Source organism: Fukomys damarensis, unplaced genomic scaffold, assembly GCF_012274545.1.
Source record: "Fukomys damarensis isolate Sample0158 unplaced genomic scaffold, DMR_v1.0_HiC HiC_scaffold_24, whole genome shotgun sequence".
Lineage (NCBI taxonomy): Eukaryota > Metazoa > Chordata > Mammalia > Rodentia > Bathyergidae > Fukomys > Fukomys damarensis.
In genome coordinates, this window is record NW_022900936.1 from 45,471,411 (window position 1) to 45,496,654 (window position 25,244).

Below are 25,244 nucleotides of genomic sequence, written 5' to 3' on the forward strand. Positions count from 1 at the left end.
TTTGAATGCCCTCAACACAAGCAGATGATATATGTCTGAGGTGATAGATATGACAATTACCTTGATTTGATCTTATATATTATATACATATACTAAAATGTTACACTCTAAAATATAAATATATACAGTTATTAACTAAAAAAAGTCTTAACTAAAATTAAAAACCGATCTACAGAACTGTGGTGATAAAAACAGCATGGTACTGGAAAAAAAAAACAAAAACAGACCTTAGGATCAGTGGAGCAGATTAGAAGATGCAGAAACAACCCTAAGCACACTCAGCCATCTTATTTTAGACAAAGGGAAGACAGTCCCTTTAATAAATGGTACTAGAAAAACTGGCTTTCTACATGCCAAAGATTAAAACTAAGTCCATCATTCACCATGCACTAAACTAAAATCAAAATAGACCAAAAATCTAAATATTAAAACAGAAACACTAAATCTACTGGAAGAGATAATGCTAGAATACTTAAGAACATAGGTGTAGGCAAAACTTCATGAACAAAACCCAGGAAATACTACAAATAATCAAACTGGGATTTCATCTTATTAAAAAAAATCTTTTGCACAGCAAAAGAATCCACCAACAGAGTAGGAACACAGACCATGGAGTGAGGAAAAAGTTTAGCCAGTGGCCCTTTAGACAAATTACTAATATTTAAAACATATAAAGAATTTTAAAAAAATCAGACCCCCCAATTCAAAGACCCAGTCCAAAAATGGGCATCTTAAATGAACAGACATTTCTCAGATGAAGAAGTAGAAATGGCAAATAAATATATGAAAAAATATTCAATATCACTCATCATTCAAGAGATACAAATTAAAACAATACTGAGATTCCATCTCACTCCAGAAAGAATGGCTGTTGTTGAGAAATCAACCAACAAAAAATGTCAAAGAGGCTGTGGGGAAAAAGGAACCCTTCACCACTGTTGGTGAGAATATAGACTGGTGCAACCTCTGTGGAAATCAGTGTGGAGATTCCTCAAAAACTAGGATTAGAATTCCCATTTTACCCACATATATCCCTTCTGGCTGTCTTCCCAAAATAATTAAAAGCATCATAACATAGCAACATATGAGCACTCATGTTTACAGTGGCACAGTTTGTAATAGCTAAATCCTGGAAACAACCCAAATTCCCAGTAACTGATAAATGGATTAAAAAAAGATTTTTTAAAAAAATGTAATGCTATTCAGCCATAAATATGGATAAATTTGAGTCATTTCTACATAAATGGATGCACCTAGAGGCCATACTGTGAAGTGAAATAAATCAGACACACATGTAAATATCACATTGTGTCTCTAGTGTGAGAAACTGAAAGGATAAAGACCAAAATATATAATAGATTTTTTTTGTTGTTGTTGTTTTTGAGACAGGGTCTCACTATGTAGTGAGACTGACCTGGAACTCACTATGTAGCTCAGCTGGTCTCAAACTCACAGCGATCCTCCTGACTCAGCCTCCTGAGTGCTGGGATTACAGGTGTGCACCACCACACCCGGCCTAATAGATATTTTGATGTAGGAAGAAATTGTTCAAAATTATACCAAGTGTGAGATACATTTTTTTTTTAACCAGGGATCGAATTTGGGACCTTGCACTTACTTGCAAGGAAGGTGGCAGAACTACTGAGCTAAATCCCCAGATAATATTTTTTTAATAATTAAAATGTTTCATACAAAAAATATGTAGTATTATTAGAAAATGAGTTGAGAGATAAATAGCAATAAAATATATTCTTTTAAGATTACAATAAACAATATATTCATTGTTGTACTCTATTTTTGTTATGAAAAATTATTTTCCACAGAGCTGTTTATATATTTTTATTAATGCCTACTTGTATTACATTAAAATAAAAGTATTTTAAATGTACTTTGAAAACAAAAAAAACTAACTTTAATTTTTTTCTCATTGAGTTTATTGGTACATTCTTGGTATACAGTACAGTTATATTCATTATTGGGATCTTGTACCTTTACATGACAGGTCTTGGTTCTTATTTTTTCCCCTTGTCCCTGTCCTCCCTCCACCCCACCCTCCACTCACTTTAATTTTTAGAAACAGGTGAGGACCCAGTAGACATTTCACCAAAGAAGAAACAAAAATGGTCAACAAGTATATGAAAATCTGTTAAACATCATTATCAGGAAAACGCAAATCAAAACTACCATGAATTTACCACCTCATTCATGTTGCAATCACTTTTATCAAGAAGACAAGAGGTAACAAGGTTGTAGAGAAAAGGAAACACTTATACACTTTTAGTAGAAATATAAATTGATACAGCCGTTATGGTAAACAATATGAATTTGACTGAACAAATTGAAAATAGAGTTACCATATGACCCACCAATCCTTCTATCTAATAGATACGCTCAAAAGAAATGAAATCTGCACTTGAGAGATATCTCCTCTCCACTATCCACTATGATTCTATAGCATATGGAAACCACCTAAGTGTCCATTAAAGGCCAACTGATGAGTATACAGTTAATGTTTAAATTTTTAAAAATTATATTAAAAGACACACTGCAACAAATCCTCAAAATCCTCTTCCTTGCTTTGAACACTTATTTCATTTTTCCTGCCACTTTATGAAGCAGTTCTGGAATCCTCTTTTGTGTCTTTATGGGGTGTGATAAAAATAAATAAATAAGGAATGCTGCCACTGAGTGTCATCCTACAGAGAGACAGGTTGTAAAAATGTTACATTTTGCTCTTATCCACCTTATCCACTGCATTTGGCACAGTGCAACCTCTAGCTGTTCCCCAAAGTCCAAATGATTGCGAAAAGTAAACGTTTTGAATTGATTCAGTGCAAGGAACAGCCACAGTAGCACAACTGAAACACTCATCAAAGAAAACTTCCATAACCACTTCAGAAACTAGGAAGAACGACGGTTGAGTTTGAAGAAGCAAGGGGGAGTTTTGCAAGGTAGATTAATGGCGATATATTGTAATACTTATTTAAAAATTTAAACATTCATTTTATTTTTATCAGATTTCATAGGCAAATCTGAAGGATATGCTTAGTGAAACGAACTGAGCAGACAAAAAGTAATGCATGCTTTCACTTATATGTGAATTTAAAATAAAAATTAAAAAAAGAGAAAAATACATAGAGAATATTATGGTGGTTACCAGGGGTGCAGTAGCAGTAGGAAATGAGAAAATACATTAGTAAAAAGGTACAAAGTTATAGATATATAGGATGAGTAAGTTCAGAAATTTAAGCAAAACATGAGTGCTGCAGTTATTGTATTGCATACTGGAAATTTGTTAAGACAGTTGACTTTTATGCTTTTACTACACAAAGAAAGGTAACTATGCAAGAGACTGTAAGTTGATGTGATTATAGTAACTATTTTAGTAAGTATATCAGAACATCATGTTGGTTACCAGCATGGCACTGGCAAAGAAACAGATCCAAGGATCAATGGAACAGACTAGAAGACACAAACAGATTAGAAGATGCAGAAATAAATTTTGACATACTCAGTGACCTCGTCTTTGACAAAGGAGCCAAACACCCTCACTGGAGGAAAGACAGCCTCTTTAATAAATGGTGCTGGAAAAATTGGATTTCAACTTTCCAAAGATTAAAACTAGACCTATATCTCTCAACATGCACTAAACTAAAATTGAAATGGATCCAAGATCATAGAAACGCTAAACTGGCTGAAAGAGAGGTTAGGTAGAACTCTCGAAGACATTTGGGTAGGTGCCACGACCACTCCAGTGGAGTCTGCGTGACAATGCCAGTCACCTGGCAGAAACCAGACCCGAGGTGTCGTCCCCACAGGGTTAAGCCTCCTGGAAGTCCTTGGCACACACCGCATGCAAAGTCAGCCGTGAAGAGAATAGCTGGCCTCTCTGCCTGCAGTTTGGGGACATTGGGTTCATTTATAATTCTGTTCTATTTTGTCTTTATTACTATTTGTTCATTATCTGTAGAATTGTATTCTGGGCCCAGGAAAGATAAAGAACAATTAGATGTTCCTAGAGATGGGGAGGTATTGGGGCACAAGAGGACGGGCGGCCAAAGTGCTGACCCTGAGCCCCGGACTGTGAAATCCTGAAGGTGATCCTGAAGGTGACATGCTGAAACCAGTCCTTTGTTTTACAAACTTCCCCTTCTGACTGCATATAGGTGTGGTCTTACCTTGACCTTGTGGTCTTAGCTTTTACAGTACTATTGTCTATCTTTCTCATGCCTGCCTGTGACTGGAATCACTCTTGAAGTGTGCCCTTGAAACTAGTATATATACATCTAGAGTTAGAAATAAAATTGCAGCAGCTACTACCTTCACTACTCAGTGCTGTGTGGTTTCTGACTGTCGCCGCCGATCCTGCTCCCACCTTTCTGAAGATCCCTGTACTCCTCGTGAAATCCAGTCTTTGCTCCCCTACGGTCGGTAGCAGGTAGGAAAATATTTCATGAACAATACCTTAGTTGCACATGAACTAGCACGAAGAATCAACAACTGGGATCCCTTCTTTTTAAGAGCTTGGGCACAGCAAGAGAAACCACTGACAGAGTGAAGAGGCAACCCAAAATATGGGAAAACTTTTTTACTAGCCAGTCCTCAAACAAAGGTCTACTATCTAGAATATATAAAAAATTTCAAAAAACCAGACCTCCCAAATTTAAAGACCCAATCCAAAAATGGGCATCGGAAATGAACAGACGTTTCTCAGATAAAGAAAACTTAAAAAGTTTTAATGTAGTTTAATTTTTGAAGCACTACTAGTCAAAGCAATTTATGCGTTAGAAATTTTCTTAGATTTACTGAACATTTTCAAATGCCCTATCATTCTCTTCAGTGCATAAGAAATTATTTATGTGTTAAATTTGATAGATATTTCCCCAGAAATTCAAGATAATAAAACATATTTCCTATTTGCATACTTTTTCTTATCTGTACTTAATTTATTTGCATTTAATTTTTCTTTATTAAAATAACACTCAATCTTGATGCTTTTATGAATAATATCAGAAAAGCAAAACCAAAATAAAACAAAAGCCAGTATAATTCCTCCAGTTAGAAAAAAAAACAACAAAAAAGTTGAATTGTTACTAGGATAGTCTATGTAATTTAACCAAAAAAAGAAGGAAATACCTCCAAGATTAAAGAGTAAAACATTCCATCTTCTGGTTCAACACTGGGAAACATCTGGTCATTCTTGGTCACCTTCACAAACCCTGATCTTTGTATTTTTGATCAACACTTTGGAGATCAAATTAATTGGAGATCTGTGGCTCCATTTTTTTCTCCTTTCAAACAAGTCTTTCCTAAACACAACATACAGGATATAATCTTTGCACAAGTGAGTGCAAAAGTTCTGAGATTTGACTCTTCCAAACTCAGCTCACAAAAGACATTTAATTTAGGAGCTTCCTAACAGTATTATGTCTAAATGAAGTAGGGTTAAGTCACAGTATTTTATACTTGAGAAGGAGATGGCTAATGTAATAAATTAAGAAAATGAAGTTTAGAGTCACTTACTGTAGTTTTGGAGGTAACTCTAGGACTATCAGGTATGGGCTTTTTATACCAAAAAAAGTGAGGGTTGCACTAAATCACAAAGATAACTTGGCAAATATTTTCACATCTTAGTAAGTTGCTGTTTAAGAATTTTTTTCTAAAATTATAAATCAAATAATCCCCCAAATAAGTATTGTCCTACCTACTTAAAGCCTCCTTCCTTCTTCTTCCAATAGTTTGTGAAAATTAACACCTAGGAAGGCCTAAAGAGTTTCAGCCTTTTAAAACTCTTACACTCTTGTTGCCTACCATTAAACAAGCAAAAAATAGAAATTAAAAAAAGTTAGCTTCCATGTCCTGATGACACATGTACACAAAGCTAAGTATCCAGATATTTGAAAAACATATGGTGAAGTTTAAATATTTGCTTAATTTCTTAAAATTAAGTAGCTTGACATTGTGTGGACAGAACTTAATATCTTCACATGGCCCTACTCCCCAAAGAAGAAAAACTGGAAAAAGAATAAAGACAAAAAAAAAAAAAAAAAAAAAAAAAAAAAAAAAGGAGCTTAATTACTTGTGATAGTTTTTTTCCTCAGAAAAGCTTGAGTGCAATTAGAAAAAGGATAACATTGGAAATGTTTTATTGGTTTCATGGATGTGCACTTTACCAGAAACACCAAATCCCAGTGGATTTGTGCTCTTCATGAGAAAAGAAAGCCTGGGCCTGACTTCAGTTCTGCCCACCTTAGATCCTAGCCCATGGTTACTTTCCATACTATTTTATTGAATAAAAATCTTTTTGTTATATCTTGTCATTTCTTCTCTCTTTCAACCAAAACAAAGGAAGCATTCATTTAATTCTTACTCCATTGTGGAGGTCTGACCTGACCCTTTAAAGGCCTTCTCTGAAGTTCTAGTATGTGCAGGGACTATGCTTGTAGCCCCTAGGAACTTACAGTTTTGGCAAGAAGTATTGCTTAAAAAGTATTTGTTAAATGCATGCTGCCAAACTGGAACTTGGGCTCCTGTTTCTTCTCCATAGTGTTTTAATTCAATTATATGTTAATGCTAAGTTACCAGCCAGCACCTAACTCAAAAACAACATCTTTTTTACTTCTTATTCAGTTTCTACTACACCATCTTATTTTCTGTTTTCACCCATGATCCAAGACATTCTTCAGAGACAGAAGAGAGGTGGCTCTCAAAGTGAGACAGCACTGTCTGAATTATCTGGAAACTTGTTAGAAATGTAGGTCCCCGGCACCATCCCTGACATGCTGAATCCAGTAATATTTCTGATTTGTCCCGGAATTCTGCGTGTGGGAGAGTACTCCAGGGGCTTCTGATGCTTAATAAACTTTGACAATTCAGAACCCATCTTGATTTTCAAATATAATTTATAACAACTTCTGAATTTCAAAATTATACCTATACAAATGAGTATATTTTGGATAATCATTCTTCTTTCACAGATGTAGATATATTTGTATTTTATATCAATGTAAAATGTTTCCCTGCAGAATATGATTTATATAAATATTGCTAATGTTCCAAATTCCTTCACTCAACTTTTTTCTTTACAATCAACAACTATCTCATTTGCAAAATTTTTTGGATCCCTAGAATATAGCAATTTCATTGATTTTTTTGATACTTGGTTTATCCTGTATACATGATATAGACACACTATGTAGTGTATCTGTTGATCTGTTGATTATCACAAATGTATTTACCTAATCAAAGCTTAAACTTAACAAACAAGGCTTAGTGGTGTGTTATCATATAGACTCTCGTACTCAGTCATTGAAGATCAAAAACAAAATGTGCTGCTTACCTAATTGTGCCTTGAGTGCATCTGAAATCTCAAGCATTATGGATGAAGGAAGTTTTACAGTGCTTTCATTAAGACCTGGAATAATGAGGTGGACTGCAAGGAAATAGGTATAAATAAGATAAGGGAAGAACATACATCAAGACATGAAATAAAGTTCAGAGTATCCCATATTAGAATAGAAATCTTAACACTATTTTGCTTAGTCATTTTAACCCTAAATTTAAAACATTGAGAAAATATGACTGTAGCTTTTAAACAGAATATTTTTCATATATAGAACTGAACTACTGAAATCCTCTGGCTTTGAATTTGCAGACCCCCAAATTGTAAAACAGCTGTTTCAGATGTGTGGCGAACCAGTACAAAATGCAAAGATTCCTTCATAACTGCAAACCCTGTTGATAGGGAGGATGAGCGCCAGCATTCGTATGGGAATGGGCTAGAGCTATTTCCTTAACACACTATGATAAAGCTAGTGTCTCTTGGCTCTTAGCTTGCAGCAGACACAAGCCAGGGTGTTCAACACTTAAAGGAAATGAATTGACATTGATATAATACACCTGCTCTCAGTGCAAAACTCCATAAGGGCCCTATTATCAAAAGACAGTCTGACTTGCTGATTCTAGGCATAGGTTTCCAGATTGACTTACCTAATATTGTTCCTCCAAAGGGAATCTTATCTGGGGATTTAATTGAAGCTTTGTGAGTAACGTTCTGAATCACTGTGGAAATATAAAAAGATATTAGTGTGATGGAGGAAAACTAATGATGCAAAGACATTTGCCATGGAAAAGTCCTAATCTAAGTTTATCAGCAAATAGCAAATAGCAGGCTAATTACACAGCCAACAGAGCAGGATTTACAGACAACTCTCGCCTCAACAATTTTATTGTTATGATATCTTTGTTATTCTATCATAAACTGTTCTGTTCTGAGTACAATTTCCTTCCTGCCCCCATTCCCTGCATCCTGTCCTCTCACCAAGTCAGTAAGAACTAGCATAAAATGTGACGATGAAATAGAACAAAAATTATGAAACATATTCTCAAAGCAAAGAATCTTTAGGGACTTCCAATACTATCTCTGCTTTGAGAGTATAATTAGGACTTTGCATTTTCTTAAAATGAAGAATTATCTGAAGGCATTATCTCTTCCACCAAGAAACTATCTAGAAATAATGAAGTCACTTTAATAAACTGAAAAACTGGAAGATAAAACAAAACATTAGATACTGAAATGAAATGAGACACTATAATTCTTGAAATCTGGATATCTTTATTATCCCCAAATGACAATAAACCAGTTTTCATTTCCAATATCCTAAGGCAAATATTATATTAATGGATTTTCCAGAATTTTGTCTATTGGTACAAAAGTCAAAACATCTATTAACTGTTTATTTAATACCCCATACTAGTTTCTTCAAACATTTTTTCTGAAAAACAGCAATCATAAAAATTGAGAAAATATGTGCCATCTTCCATTACCTCAGTTAAAAGTATGTCAAAAATAGTTCATACACATCTAGAATAGACTGAATACCTTGCTTGATGATTGTTATTGGGATTAGCTTCCTTGGGACATATGCTGGCTGAAAAGAGAGGGAGAAAATCAGCTTTCACATTATTGTTAATAACTTTAAAAAATAACAAAGTAGTGGAAGTAGCCCTTTTTTGTCTTCAGTGAGGTCTTCTATGACATGTGTTTAATAATCATGGATAGATCTTTAGCACACACATCTGCCTCTATTTTGTTGGACTCACTTGGGTTTTTTTTTCTATAAATATACAAATGGTTGACAGAAGCAACCCTCCCCGCCGAACTCCATTTCCTTAGCAACTGTAATGGAAAGAAGCTAAATCCTCTATATCTAATACGAGTAATTTCATTCCATTTGAGACATTCCCCAACTAAGTTCGGTCTACATTATTCTCAAAACAATTCTAAGCTGCACGTTATCTTTTAAAAGCAATCAGTATCAATCATTTGCACATACCCCCAATTGTCACTGGTTTTACTGCACATACTACAGCCAGGAAGAGATCCTGGCTGCAAGCATTTATTGCCCAAGAGGACAAAGCTAGGACTCAGATAAGACATTCTCTGCCTTCAAGCCTGTGTCAACCATTTCACACATAATTATATGCAAAGAATCTCAGAATTAGAAGGACAGATCCCAAAGGACTATGTTTCCTCTCCTCACTCAAATTGCCTCAGAAGTCTTACAGAAATTTTTGGTATCACAGAGTGACTAACTAGGTGTAGGTGTAGAGATCAAAGTGGAATCAGTGCCAGGCATGATCACAAGGCAAAAGAAAAGACAAGTGAAGAGATGTGCAACAAATTCATGTGGAGAATTAGAATTGAGTTGAAAAGATAGCAATTTCATTGATTTTTTTGATACTTGGTTTATCCTGTATACATGATATAGACACACTATGTATCTGTTGATCTGTTGATTATCACAAATGTATTTAACTAATCAAAGCTTAAACTTAACAAAAAAGGCTTAGTGGTGTGCTATCATTTGAATAAATGTTATGTCTATGGTAAAGGAAGGCCACAATACCTATTTCACCATTGGCTACTTTTCTTATATTAAGGTCTTTATGTTTAAAAATCAAAAGAATTGAAAGTTTAATATTAGATAATTTTTAAAAGAGTATCTAAACTCACTTACCTAGTAATTTCCTACTTAACATCTCAAACTAAAGAATTAATCAATGACATGATCATTCATATATGAAGACTCTTATTGCCACAATTTAAATATTATTTTACTCTTTATATTTTTGTTTTTGTTTTTTTAATGGAGCGTGCTGAATGTCTATAATTTTGTTCAGATGACTGCAGAACCTGGAAAAGCTGTTGCTGCTATTGATGCATAACATACTGCTATTATTGGTCTTTTGATATAAATATAAATATAAATATACATACATACATATATATATATATATATATATAATTTGAATTTTTGGAAACTTTAACTGTGCTGTCAATTTTGGAAAAAGTTATCCCAATTAACTGTGATGAGTTGGCATTGTACAACATTAACAGCCATATTGGTCTAGAAATGTTAATTTTTTTTCCATTTCTACAGGGGTAATGCACTGTATTAGATATGTAAGGTCATATCTATGTGGGTTTGATTACAGAAACTAATAAAGTATTCTCTAAAATTTTTAGTTTTAAGTTTTATTTTAGGATTCCCTATTTTTAATGTTCATATGGAGATTTCTTTAACTGAAATACCAAATAGTTTCTCTGGTGTGAAAAACTATAATAGTACACATGAGCCTAATGAGATAATGAATAATGTGAAAAAGGAAGTAATGGGCTAAAGGTGTAGGGAAAGTGGGAAAGGTGGGGGAAAGGTAATAAGGGAGAGGGAAAAAATATGAGAAAAAGAAAACATGGAAATAGAGTTTGTAAATGGGGAGGGGAAGAGGGGGTGAAGGGAGGGCAGGGACAAGGGGAAAAAATGAGAAGACCTATCATGTAAAGGTACAGGATCCCAATAATGAATGTAACTGTATTGTATACCTAGATTGTACCAATAAACTCAATAAAAATTTAAATAAATAAATAAATAAAATAAAGGGAAAATGTGAATAAATAAATAATTGCCATTATAAGTCACACATGTGTAAATACCGAATTGTTTCTCTGGTATGAAAAACTATAATAGTACATAAGATCCTAATAAGATAATTGACAATGTGAAATAGTAAGAAAAGGGCTAAAGGTGTAGGGTAAGTGGAAAGGGTAGGGGAAAGCTACTAAAGGAAAAGAAAAGAATATGAGGAAATGGAAATAAAGTTTGTAAATGGGGAGGAGAGGAGAGGGTGAAGGGAAGGCAGGAACAAGGGGAAAAAAAGAGAACCAAGATCTGTCATGTAAAGGTCCACGATCCCAATGATGAATGTAACTGTACTGTATACCTAAAATGTACCAATAAACTCAATGAGAGGAAAAAAAGCAAAATAAATAAATAAATAAAACCCCATTATCCAAATTTTGGGTTTTTTTGCATATATACTAACTTAATCTGTATACAGGTTTTATTAAATAAATCATTGTTCAAATTTTTATTTCTATTTTTTTAAATGGAAACATATGTATCGCAATGATGAATTTATTGTATGCCTAAAATGTTCCAATAAACTCAATGAGAGAAAAAAATAAATGGAAATATACGTAGGACATAAATAAATACAAAGGATATGTATTTGCTTCTACAGTACAAATAATTTTTATAACACACACACAAAGGACCAGAAGGAAATACATCATAATTTTTCACAGTTTTTATTTATCAGTTGATATTAATTTTATTGTGTACCTTTCTATATTTGCCAAATTCCTTACAAGAAGGAACTACATGTATAGTCAGATGCTGCTGATTTAATCTGCAGTCTGCTCATATGGCACATATACTATGGTACTGGAACTTAGCTCATACACTACCGGTCAGTAGGGGAATAATTTAGGTAATAATTTAAACACAGTTTTTCCCAGGCAAGAGGAGGGGCATAGTAGGAATAGAAACATAACTTTCAGCAGAGGAGAAAAGTGTTCTTGGCTTTGAGATTTTCACTAGAAAAAAAAAAAAAGGAATGCTTTAGCTTTATCAAAAGAAAATTTATGCCAGCACGGTACACAGATGCTTTCCTGGAGAGAACAGACGGACCTGCAGGATGCTCTATGCCCCAAAAGGACACCTAAGAGCAGCGCACCAGGCTTCCCACCAACTGTATCATCTACTTCTCACCTGATCTGCTCCAGGAGAAAGAAGAGTTGCCAGCATAAAAATCATCAAAATTCCGGGGATTTTATTAGATGTGTGTTAAAACAGTTAACATGTACCTTTTGAAATTCATATTTTAACTTTATTTTTTTATAATTGTAAATATTTATGAGCTACTATATAATATTTTAATATACGTATACAGCATGAAGTGACTTAGTCAAGCAATTAACATATCCACCTAAGGGAAGTTAGCCATTCCTTTTTTTGTGGTGAGACACCTGAAATTTATGGGCAACTATTTGTAACTATACATTATTAATAATTATGATCCTCTTTCCATGTAAAGGTTCTCAAAAATGTGTTCTTCCTGTATAACATAAAATTTACCACATTTCCCGATTCCTTCTGTTCTCCTCCCCAGGCCCCAGGCCCGAGCCCCAGGCCCTAGTCACCACTATTCTGTTTTTTACATCTATGAGTTTAACACTTCTGAGAGTTTTAAATACCCAGCATGGGAACTTCCTATTGCATGAGAACCTTTCCATGAACCAACAATCATTTCTGCTAAATCTGTAGCTAAAAATGGTTACAAAGGTCTCCCAGTAGCTCATTCTCCATTTGCCCTATCAGTCCTGTCACTTAGTACACATTTTGCAAAAGGTTGTTTTACAGAAGCATTTAACACATTATAGCAGAAATGCCTTCATGCTGCTCTACTGATTGCAATTGAATCTTTTTTGTGAATCACTTCATTTATTAAATCTCTGTTATGTATCAAATCCTTTACATGATGCCCTCTACAAACACTGAAACAATCTTGAGTGGTAGTTATTGGTTCTTATTTTACAGACAAGAAAACTGAGGCTTTCAAAAAGATGGCTAAATTTCCCACAGCCAAATATTAAATACCAGATGGATTATCCCCTTTTTTTTTTCCTGAGCAGTGAAACTCCATTTTTGTTGAAGATTGCAGTGTATTCAGCCCAAACTATAGTTTGTTGCTTTCTTTGGATGGATACTAGAAACTATTAATTGGATTGTAGGTGGAAGTTGTTGCATAGGGCTTCTAAGAAGTCACTTTCAAAAGGAGACTGACTAGTGATTGCCACAAAACAACTAATTCAAAATCTCTATAGTAGTTCTGAAATGTTAGTTTTTAACATTGATAAGCACCCATGTGGTTTTTATGCACTGAAATTTAAAGGTGCATTGGCATAGTGCATGGGATCTCAACATCAGAGCATCCTGGTATCTTAGTGCCACAATGTTCATGCAAAAGCAAGGGAATGTCACTCTCAGAAGCATAAAACAGAAAGGGAGTAAACCATTAACATACTGGTTTGCATGTAGTGATAAGATCAGACAGCTTAAAACAAAGAATTGCTCAATTTTCTGCTAAAGTAGAGGCCTGCAATAGTGCATAGACATTACTGGATCTGTAATGTTATTTTCTTACTTCGATAGCTCTAATTTTATAAATTTTAATTTTCAGTAACTCAGTGATATGCAGCAATATGTGTGATGTATTTTGATATCTTGAACCGTTAGGACCAAGTATAGCTACTTATGTAAGAAAAGTAACTCTAGCTTAAACAAGATGAGGGGTTTATTTTCCTTTCCTATGAGTAAGCAGCTCCATAACTTCTTTAGGGGCCATGGCATATCATCCTAATAGTCAGAGTATGAGTTTATGCTTGTATTATGGCTACTTGCACTCTGGCCATACTTTGTTACAGGAAGCCAGAAGTACCAACAGCAAAGTTATGCATTTGAATCTTTATACAAATTTTTATTTCCTTTGATGTAATGAATGGAACAAAGGTTCTGTTCTGAGCTCTTGAGTACAAACCAATGTTCTACTAATTTGATAAGAATATAGGTATAGTATGTACTGCCTAAATAAGGAAAATATTAGCTGCAGGATGCAACTCTTTCTAGACCTATGAATGCTCTCTTGCCTAATCTGCCATCCAAATATGCACCAAGAATCGACTAATTAACAAATAGCTACAAGTACAATGTTTTTAAAAAGATACACTGAACTTTCCTTGCTGTTCTGGGTTGTTATTATGAGCATCTATTAATGTGTACTGGCATCATAGGGCCTGGGACAGGGAATGAGGCAGTGAAAGTCTTCAGATGGCATGAACTTTTAGGCTTCTTAAGTGCCACAGTTAATGTGTCTCTCAAAGTTCATATGCAAAAGTTTTGACAAGTGGGATATTTAAGAGGTGATTGGATCATGAAAGCTCCACCACTATCTGGTGAACTGGTTAGTTAACACTGCAGTGGGTTCTTGATAAAAGGACCATTTTGGCCCTCTCTGCCTTCTATATGTGCTGTCTTGCCATTCTGCCTTCCACCATGGATCCTCAACAGATGATAGCCCCTGGTCTTGGGCTTCATAGGCTCTAGGATTACATAGCAAATATCTGTCATTTATAAATGACCCAGGCTGTGGGGTTGTCATAGAAGCACAAAATGGACTGCATAAGAAATATGGCATAGACACAATATGGCTGTCCATGGACACCACCCTGACAATGATTTTCTCAGGCACCTTCCTGCTGGCTCTCTCTTCTCTGCAGCTTGCTGACCCCCATTCTTGCTGCAACCCTCCATTGCTACTTGCTTCCACAGTTCTCATCCTTTGCTTCATTTAATAAATATTTTTCAAATGTTTATTACATGCTAGGAAGTAAGCATACTTTCCTGCCAACTTATAACAGATGTTATGCTTTTCAGTTTTTCAAGATGTCCTGTCCTTTAGAATCTAGATTGTACTGTGTCTTGAGCAGAATGATTGGTTAAGAGAATTCACTTCTGTAATTTTACTAGGATATGATGGCTGAATATGAACATGATGACACTCAATGGAGAAGAAATGCTAAAATGGTAAAACAAAATGCCTTTGGAGCCAAACCAGCCTCAGATTATTTAAAAATAAATGCAGTAGCAGCCACATAAGGCAAGAGACATTAAATTCACACTGAATTCTATTAACCTCCCCCTGATTTTGATATTATTTTGAAAATTAGATTCTGTAAAGTTAGTGATAACATAAGGATGCTATTGCAATATATGATGTATCTAGAAAAGATGAAATGCACAATCACAATTTCAAACCAGGAATTGTCTTTTAAGAAAAATAGCCTATAGTTCAAAATGTTTTCCCATTTCAAACACCTTTTTTAAGGAAAGTATTAAGGAGCTTTTTCTATTTATAATATTTACATATAAGAGTACACAGATGCATGAAAGCATTTTTCAATGTGTCTTTTGCTTCAAACTTAAAAAAAAATTCCTCTGGTGCCCACAATTCTGTGGTACATTCTCCACTATTGGTGAAAGTATAAACTGGTGCAATCACCGTGGAAATCATTGTGGAGATTCTTAAAAAAATCTAGGAGTAGTGGTGTCATCTGACTCAGCTATTCCCCTTTTGGGTATCTTCCCAAAAGAATTAAAATCATCATACTACAGCAATACATGCACACCCATATTTATGGCAGCATAGCTAAATCTTGGAAACAACCCAAATGCCATAAACTGATGAATGGATTTTAAAAGATGTTTTTTATACAATGAAGTACTATTCAGCCATAAAGAAAGATAAACTCAAGACATTTCTAGGTAGATGGATGCACCTTGAGACTATACTCTTAAGTGTAATAAATTGGACACACGTGTAAATATTGCATTGTCTCTCTGGTGTGAGAAACTGAAAGTGTAAATAGGGACCAAAATGTGTAATAGGAAGAAAATTTTCCAAAGAAAGGGGATACGAGGGAGGGGGAGGGAAAGGAAGGAAGGGAAAAGAAAAAAATGAGAAAAGAAGGATAAAATGGAAGCAAAGCTTTGTAAATAAGGAAAGGAGAGTGGTTGAAGGGAGGGGAGGGGAATGGGAAAAAATAGGAATCAAGTTAATCATTTACAGGTACAAATTCCCTAAGATGAATGTGATCACTATGTGTATCTAAATATAACAATAAACAATAAAAAACTTTTAAAAACCTGGAATTAATTTCTTATCTTTTGAAACTTTGCTATCTAAGATCAAACTCAGAGAAAACATGGGTGAATATTTGAATACAGACTTTCTTTGGACAAAGATACATCTCTAAAGTATCAGGCCAATTTTCATAATCAATGTTGTTCAGGCATGTAAGATGGTCAAAGCTTATCTCACATGGATCTTTCCCAACTTTTCCATGTGCAAGAGCTAGCCAACAGCATAGATGCAGTTCATGAAGCATTTTTCTGTTGTTCAAAAGGTAATTGTAAAGAAAATTTTACAGAGAAGCCTTAAAATCTTTTCCATGAATTTGGGTTTTCCTTTGGAAATAACCAAGAGTTTTAAAGCACAGCTCATCAGAGCTGGCTGGAGTTGGGGGTGCTGCACTTCACAGCCTGAAGTGATGAAACGTCTGGGTCTGTGTCACAGATGCATGAAATTTCTCCCTAGCCCTTCCTATCATGCCTGCTTATGAGGAAAAAGGAAATAAATTTCCTCAGAGAAAAATGTCAGTCATATTTCCAAATCTTGCTGAGTAACTCACCCTAAAAAATTATTCTGCCAAAAGAAATAAAAATTACTGGAAATGATAGCTGAAGAGAAGAACTGAAAGAAATTACATCATGGAATCACATGAACAACTGAACATGACAGCCAAGAAAAGAGATAAGACATGCTTCCTAGGAAACCATTCACAACAAAGAATGAGTATTGTTCTAGAAGAGAGTGAAAAAACAATTCCACTTCATCTTCCACCTGTGAGAGACAGCAGATTTATCTTTCATACAATATACTGATGATAGGATTGAAGAAAGACAAAACCAAAGATACCTTACAAAGTGATACAATTTAATGCATTGAATTAGGCCAGTCCATTATTCAGAAGAAATACATTGTGAAAGAAAGAATCTTACTATATATACCATAGAAAAAATTAAATGTACATAGTTTAATCATTGTGAAATCAAGCTATTTATAGAAGTAAAAAAGGTGGGATGTATTTCAGTATCTGCTCTCTAGAGAATGAGGGGCTTTTCAACATAATACAACTGAAGGTATGACAAGGAAAAAGTCTAATAATATGAGCAAATTTCAAGATTTATCTTCTTCACAAATTCCTGTAAACAAAATTAACTAACAAATATGAAAAAAATCATTTAATCTGTATAATCTTTAAACTATTCAATTAAAAATCCATGAAATGCCTAATAAACAAGAAACAGCAATTAAAGCTTATAAAGTGAAAAATATGTGGCTAAAAGTGAAGAAACTATTGCTTTATCAGCATCAGATAAACAGAAATTAAAATAACCATTTTAGGCTATTACATTAGTCAAAACTCTAATGATTGAAATACATAATGTTACTGACAAGAGTATAAATTTCAAAATTGTCCTGGGAAGAAATTTGATCATATTTATTAAGAAAACTTAAAAATATCAAAAAATAGAAATTGCTAGTAGACAATTTGAAGTGGGTTAAGAAAACAACCAGAAATGTAAACAAAGACTTGTAATGTGTTCATTATAATGTTACCTAACTATAATATTATCTAAGCAAAGAAACAAACTAGGCATGGTGGTACATGCCTGAAACCCCAACACTCGGGGAGTCTGAAGCAGCAGGGTTACAAGTTTGAGCCCAGTCTGTCCACCCAGCCTGGCCACCTGGTTTCAAACAAATAAAGAATTAGAAATAAATGCATTCAAACTGGAAACTAAGTAGATGGCAATGTATTTAGTTATGTGACACACAGCAATTTAACAATTTTTATGAAGAGCATTTAACAACATGAAACAAGCTTATGTCATATTTTGACTAAGTGAAAACAGCAAAACATAAAACTGGATATGTAGTATGCTTTTAATTTTTCAATGAAAACATACCGTTTTAGTGAGCTTTCTAGTGTTTTGACAAAGCAACTAAAAGGAGAGGCTTATTTTGGCTCACTGTTTCAAAGGTTTCAATCTACAGTTGGCTAGCTCCATCGCTTTTAGGCCTGTTTTGAGGCATAAATATTATGGCAGAGGGTGTGGCAGAAGAAATCTGCTACCTATGGCAGCCAGGGAGCAGAGAACAAGAGAAGCCAGAGAAGAGAATGGGGACGAGATGGTTCTCAAGTTCACAGCCCACGATCCATTCCCTTCAACTGTTTCCATCACCTCCAGTAATGCCATCAAATTGTGATCTCATCAGTGGAATAATCCACTTGATAAAGTTAGAGCTCTCAATTTTATCATTTTATCAATTTTATCATTTATCAAGAGTACATCAGCTGGCAGTTGAGCTTTTAGCCCTTGAGTTTGGGGAAACATTTCAAATCCAAACCATAGCACATGCATAGAAAACAGAAAAATAAAATATTCTGAAGTTTGAGACCCATAGATAAATGCTATGGAATAGAAAGCCTGCCCAGAAATAACCCCATGCATTTATAGTCAACTGTTTTTCAACAACAACAGCAAAAAACAAAAAACATAAATTGGAGAAAGGCCAGCCTCTTCAATAAATGTGACTGCGAGGAGCTGGATGTATACATGCATAAAACTGAAGCTTGACTCCCATCTTTTATTTTGTACAAAAATCAACTCAAAATGGATGAAAAACCTGAAATTGAAAATACTAGAAGAAAATATGTAAGGAAAACTTGAAGACATGGGTACACTCAACCATTTTCTGGATACCCCAAAGCATTAAAAGTGAAAGTAAAAATAGACAAAAGGAATTATATCAAATTAGGAAGCTTTTGTACAGCAAGGTAACAACAGAATAAGAGACAACTGATAATGGGAATCTTTTGTGCAAAGTATTTTTAAGATTAGTATCTAAAATATATAAGGAAATTTAAAAACTGAGTAGTAAGAAACAATAACCTAATTTTTTTTCCTCATTGAGTTTATTGGTACATTTTAGGTATACAGTACAGTTACATTCATCATTGGTATCTTGTACCTTTACATGACAGGTCTTGGTTCTCATTCTTTCCCTTATCCCTACCCTCCCTTCACCCCCAACTCCCCTCCCCATTTACAAACATTGTATTTCCATTTTTTAATTTTCTCCTATTTTTTTCTTTCCCTTATTATGTTCCCCCTACCCTTCACACTTTCCCTACACCTTTAGCCCTCTTCTTCCTATTTCACATAGTCAATTATCTCATTAGGATCTTATGTACTATTACAGTTTGTTCAAACCAGAGAAACTACTGGGTATTTACACATGTATGACTTATTTATTTTACTTAAGGGTATATTCTCAATATGTATCCATTTTCCTATTAATGAATCTAATTTCTCATTCTTTATGGCTGAGTAGTATTCCATTTTATAGAAAAACCACATCTTCTTTATCCAGTTTCCAACTGATGGGCCAATGGGCTGTTTCCAAGTTTTAGCTATTACAAATTATGCCACTATAAACACAGGTGTGCATATATTACTGTGATATGATTCTTTCAATTGTTTTGGAAAGATACCCATCAGAGAGATGGCTGGGTCAAATGGAACCTCACTTGTCATTCGAGAGATGCAGACGAAAACAACACTGAGATTCCACCTCACGCTACAAAGAATGGCTGCTATCAAGAAATCACTCAATAACAAATGGCGGGGTTGTGGGGGAAAAGGAACCCTTCTCCATTGTTGGTGGGAGTGCAGACTAGTGCAACCACTATGGAAATCAATATGGAGGTACCACAATAACCTAATTTTTTAAAAAAGTAAAATGTACAAATACTTTTCAAAAGTAGAAATTCAGAAAGGTAATAAGGAAAAGAAAAAATAGGAGAAAATGGAAATAAAATGTTTGTTAATGCAGAGGGGAGGAGGGGGTGAAGGGAGGACAGGGACAAGGGGAAAAAATGAGAACAAAGACCTGTCATGTAAAGGTACAAGATCCCAATGATGAATGTAACTGTACTGTATACCTAAAATGTACCAATAAACTCAATGAGGAAAAACAACAACAACAACAAAACAAAAGTAGAAATTCAAATGGCCAATAAATTTACGTAAAAATTCTTGACTTCATTGGCTGTTAAGGGAAATGTAAAACAAAAGTACAAAATGATATAATCTCACTACAGGTAAAATAGCTATTATCAAAAAAGATTTAAAATTCTAATTGTTGTTGAGAATGTGGAAAGGAACTTTTTACATACAGTTGGTGGAACATAAATTAGTATAACCATTTATTGAGTATGTAGGTTCCTCCAAATGCTAAAAATAGAAGTACTATACAATTCAATTGCCTCACTTCCAAGAGCATATCCAAAGAAAAATGTACAAGCATATCAGGGACACTTTCATGCCTATGTTTTCTGCTGAACTATTCACAATAGCTAATATATGGAATCAATTTAGATTCTTGTCCTTTAATGAATGAGTAAAAAAGAAAATATGGACCAGATCCAATAAGGAAGCAAGGACACCAGAGGAGGTCTCTCCAGCCGCCTGCTTGGGCCTACCTAGCCAGTCCATGACCTCCCCAACCGCATGCCACCAGATCCAGTAAGGAAGCAAGGACCCCAGAGGAGGTCTCTCCAGCAACCTGCTTGGGCCCACCCAGCGGGTCTGCGACCTCCCCGACTGCCTGCCACCAGATCTAGTAAGGAAACAAGGACCCCAAAGGAGGTCTCTCCAGCTGCCTGCTTGGGCCCACCCGGCTGGTCCACAACCCTCCCGACTACATGCCACCAGATCCAGTAAGGAAGGTAGCCGCACAGGCACCCTTGAAACACCCCTACGACCTGCTTCCCCTCCCCCCTGATCTCAAACCTCCGGATTGGACCAGTCCTTGGACCCACTCTGCAGAGCCATAGGTGGTCATGAAGGGTATTTTTTTGAGCTCCCAACTTGGAACATCTTTAAAGAAAGGGCAGGGGAAACCTGTAATATAACTGAGTGTAGTTCAGCCCTGCAGGTTGGGAAATTCAAGATAGGCCTTGTAGACTGAGGTCAGTCTGAGTTTCGGGGACCTGCCATTGGTTTGCTGAGATCAGGGGATTCAGTTCTGCACATGGCTGTACATGTGGTATAATATCACAACAGAGACATAGTCTGAAAGAGGCCCTTCAAATTCTTTTTTCTTTTTTTTTATTTTCCTCATTCCACCCTAAAATTTCTTTCTTTTTTCTCTCCTCTCTCTCCAACTCAGTCTCTTGCTCCACCATATTATCCCTCATCTCCCTTTTTATTCCTGCTCCTGCCCTAACTCAGACTTCTTCTTTTATCATTTTTTCTTTTTTTCTTTATGTTCTTTTCTCCTGTCATTATACCTCACTCATGGCTCTGTAGCTTCAAGGGAAGGTGAGCCCCTATTACTGTTAAGGGGATATATTCTTGTCCTTATTCCTGCACTCTCTCTATCCCCTTTGAAGTTAATAGCTTCGTAAAGATAGTATGCTCATTCTACATCCTCTGGCTTCACTTCAAACCTTCTCCAATTCTTTCACTTATCAACTCCTCAAATCCTAACTCAGTCTAACCCCTCATCCTAAATGGTAAAGGTGCTATATTGAAAAGCGTATTCACTGCAAACATATTTTTGGTTACTTCTTGATATTAATTTAATTCACATGGTGTAAAGGTGATAGATTAATGACTACCACAAATGGTCAATTTGCAAGCTGTGCTTGATCCTATTGGGCTGCTGAATGTATCAATTGGGATAGAGGATTATGATTGATTCAATGAGTTGTTTTCTCTGATATTATGAAAATAAGGATGTCTATGAGTCATTAGAGACTCAAAAGCTAAAACACAACCGTATCAGGAAGATTTAAGTAATAACCCAGAAATTAAACCAAGGAAAACCAACAACAAAAATAAAAATGAGAAAACACTTCAGCAAGACACAAAGACAGACTTCCAGTTCACCAATGGCAAAGAGTAGGACAGATGAGGATGAAAAGTCTGATAGTGAACCAGCAGGACACCCTGGACCCATAACACAGGAGGTAACAAAACAGATCAATCAGGCCCTAGAAAAATTCAAATCAGAAATAATTTCCCAGTTAACCAGAGAGATGATGAGCAAAATGGAAGTCATGATTCGAGACTCTAGAGCAGAAACTGACAAAAAAATAGATGAGCTCAAGACCATGATAGAAGCCATGAAGACTCAGTATAAGAAAGAAATAGAAACAATGAATACCCAACAGAGGAGAGAAATGGAATCCATAAAATAGATTCAAACAAATATCCAGGAGATTAAAAACTCTATTGAAAGTGTACACAACAGAATAAAAGATTGCGAAGATAGAATTTCAGATATAGAAGATAGGATCGCAGTCAGTGACTGTGAAAAAAGAGGTCTCTTAGAAACAGTAAGGGATCATGAGAAATAGATCCAACAACTTCTAGATGATGCAAATAAAAATAACATAAGACTGATAGGAATCAATGAAATAGCAGGAGAAAACACAAATGACTTAAAAAAAAACTCTTCACAGAATTAATGACAGAAAACTTCCCAAACAGAAGGGAAGAATTAGACATAAAGATAAGTGAGGCATATAGAACTCCAACTAGCCACTATCAAAAAAAATCTACACCTAGACATATAATTATCAAGATCCCAGAAATCCAACAGAATAACAAAATACTACAAGCAGTAAGAGAAAAGAAACAAATCACATGCAAAGGAAAGCCCATTAGAATCACAGCAGACTTTTCAACACAAACTCTTAGGTCCAGGAGAGCCTGGAGTGAGGTATTTTAAGTCGTAAAAGAAAACAACCTCCAACCTAACTGATGTATCCTGCAAAACTCTCTTTCAAAATAGACAGGGAAATAAGATACTTCTGTGACAGAGAACACCTGAGAAACTGCATGAACACCAAACCAGCACTACAAGGAATTCTAAACAATATCCTAGAAAAGGGCAATGAAGGTCACAATAACATGAGGCCCAACAGACCAAATCAAATAGGCAAGGCAAGAAACTAAAAGGAGTGGGGAGAAAAAGTAAAAAGAGTCAACAAAAGGACAATAACATGACAATAATAAGTCAGAACATATCAGTTATAACCATCAATGTTAATGGCCTCAATTCACCAATCAAGAGAGATAGACTGACAGAATGGATTAAGAAGCAAAATCCAACAATATGTTGTATACAAGAAACACACCTAGTGCAAAAGGAAGCCCATAGACTGAAAGTGAAAGGACGGAAAACAATTCTCCATGCATCAGGAGCTCAGAAATAAGCAGGGGTAGCAATCTTATTCACAAAGTAAATTTCAAACCAAAACTCATTAAGACAGACAAACAAGGACACTACATCCTTGTAAAGGGAACAATTCAAGAGGTCTAGTTGACAATCATAAACATATATGCACCAAATATAAATGCCCCCAACTATATAAAACAAATATTAAGTAACATAAAAGACCGAATAAGCACTAATGCAATTTTAGTGGGGGATTTAAATACCCCACTATCACAAATTGACAGATCATCGAGGCAGAAAATCAACAATGAAAAAATAGAACTGAACTAAACTTTGGAACACATGGACTTAATAGATGTTTACAGAGTATTCCATGCACTAAATTAAAATCCAAATGGATTAAAGATCTAAATATTAAAACAGAAACATTAAACTTGCTGGAAGGTAAGTTAGGCAGAACTCTGGAAGACATTGGCATAGGAAAAGACTTTATGAACAAATCCTCAGTAGCACGGGAACTAGCAGAAAGAATCAACAACTGGGATCTCATCTTATTAAAAAGCTTCTGTACTTCAAAAGAAACCATCAGCAGAACTAAGAGACAATCTACAATGTGGGAAAAAATTTTACCAGCTGCTCCTTAGACAAAGGACTATTATCTAGAATATATAAAGTACTCAAAACAATCAGCACCCCCAAATATAAAGACCTGATTCAAAAATGGCCATCCAAAATGAACAGACATTTCTCAGACAAAGAAGTAAAAGCAGCAAGAAAATATATGAAAAAATGTTCCACATCACTGGTCATTTGAGAGATGCAGATGAAAACAACACTGAGATTCCACCTCACCCCACAAAGAATGGCTGCTATCAAGAAATCACACAATAACAAATGTTGGCGCAGTTATGGGGAGAAAGGAACCCTTCTCCATTGTTGGTGAGAGTGCAGACTAGTGCAACCACTATGGAAATCAATATGGAGGTACCTCAAAGAGCTAGTGATTAGAGGTTCCATTTGACCCAGTTATCTTTCCAAGAGAACTTTCCAAGAGAACTAAAAGAATCATATCACAGTGATGTATGCGCACCCATGTTTATAGCGGCAGAGTTTTGTAATATGTAAAACTTGGAAACAGCCCATTTGCCCATCAATTGGAAACTGGATATAGAAGATGTGGTTTTTCTATAAAATGGAATATTACTCAGCCACAAAGAAAGAGAAAATAGATTCATTCATAGGAAAATGGATACATTTTGAAGATATACTCCTAAGTGAAATAAATAAGGCCCACATGTGTAAATACAGAATTGTTTCTCTGGTGTGGATAAACTGCAATAATACCGAAGATCCTAATAAGATTACTGATATTGTGAAATAGGAAGAAAGGGGCTAAAGGTCTAGGGAAGGTGGGATGGGTAGTGGAAGGGTAATAAGGGAAAAAAAAATGCGAGATAATGAAAAGATGGAAATAAAGTGTTTGTAGTTGGGAAGGGGAGGAGGGGGTGAAGGGAGGGCATGAATAAGGGGAAAAAATGAGAACCAGGACCTGTCATGTAGAGGTACAATTTCCCAACAATGAATGTAACTGTCCTGTACCCCTAAAATGCACCAATAAACTCAATTAAAGCTGAAAAAAAAATGGTATAAATATACAATGGAATATCATTCAGCCATAAGAAGAATGATATCGTATTATGTCCAGCAAAATGGATGGACCCAGAGGACATTATTTTAAATGAAATAAATCACACACAAAAGACAAATACTGTATAGTTTTCTCATGTATGGATATTTAAAATAATTAGGTCTGAGTGTGTAACGTAATTATTAGAGGCAAGGAAGGTAGGGAGAAGGAGAGAGAGAGGTTGAATAAAGCCTACCAAAAATAGTTGGAAGTAAAAAACTCTAGAGTTCCAAAGCATGGGGAGAGTTGCATATAGTTCATAATAATTTATTACATATTT

The 25,244-nt window shown here is 35.1% G+C and overlaps 1 protein-coding gene across 4 annotated transcripts in view; it reads right to left on the reverse strand.

The window, feature by feature from the left end:
- Window positions 1–25,244, reverse strand: part of Abi3bp (ABI family member 3 binding protein) — a 244,480-nt gene that overhangs the window by 115,607 nt on the left and 103,629 nt on the right. For all 4 annotated transcript variants that reach the window (XM_010639622.3, XM_033768043.1, XM_010639621.3 and 1 more), the window contains exons 7-9: window positions 8,882–8,930; window positions 7,990–8,061; window positions 7,340–7,432 (exon numbers count right to left, since the gene is read on the reverse strand). In XM_010639622.3, coding sequence (XP_010637924.1) covers window positions 7,340–7,432; window positions 7,990–8,061; window positions 8,882–8,930 — 214 coding nt within the window. The remainder of the gene's footprint in view (window positions 1–7,339; window positions 7,433–7,989; window positions 8,062–8,881; window positions 8,931–25,244) is intronic.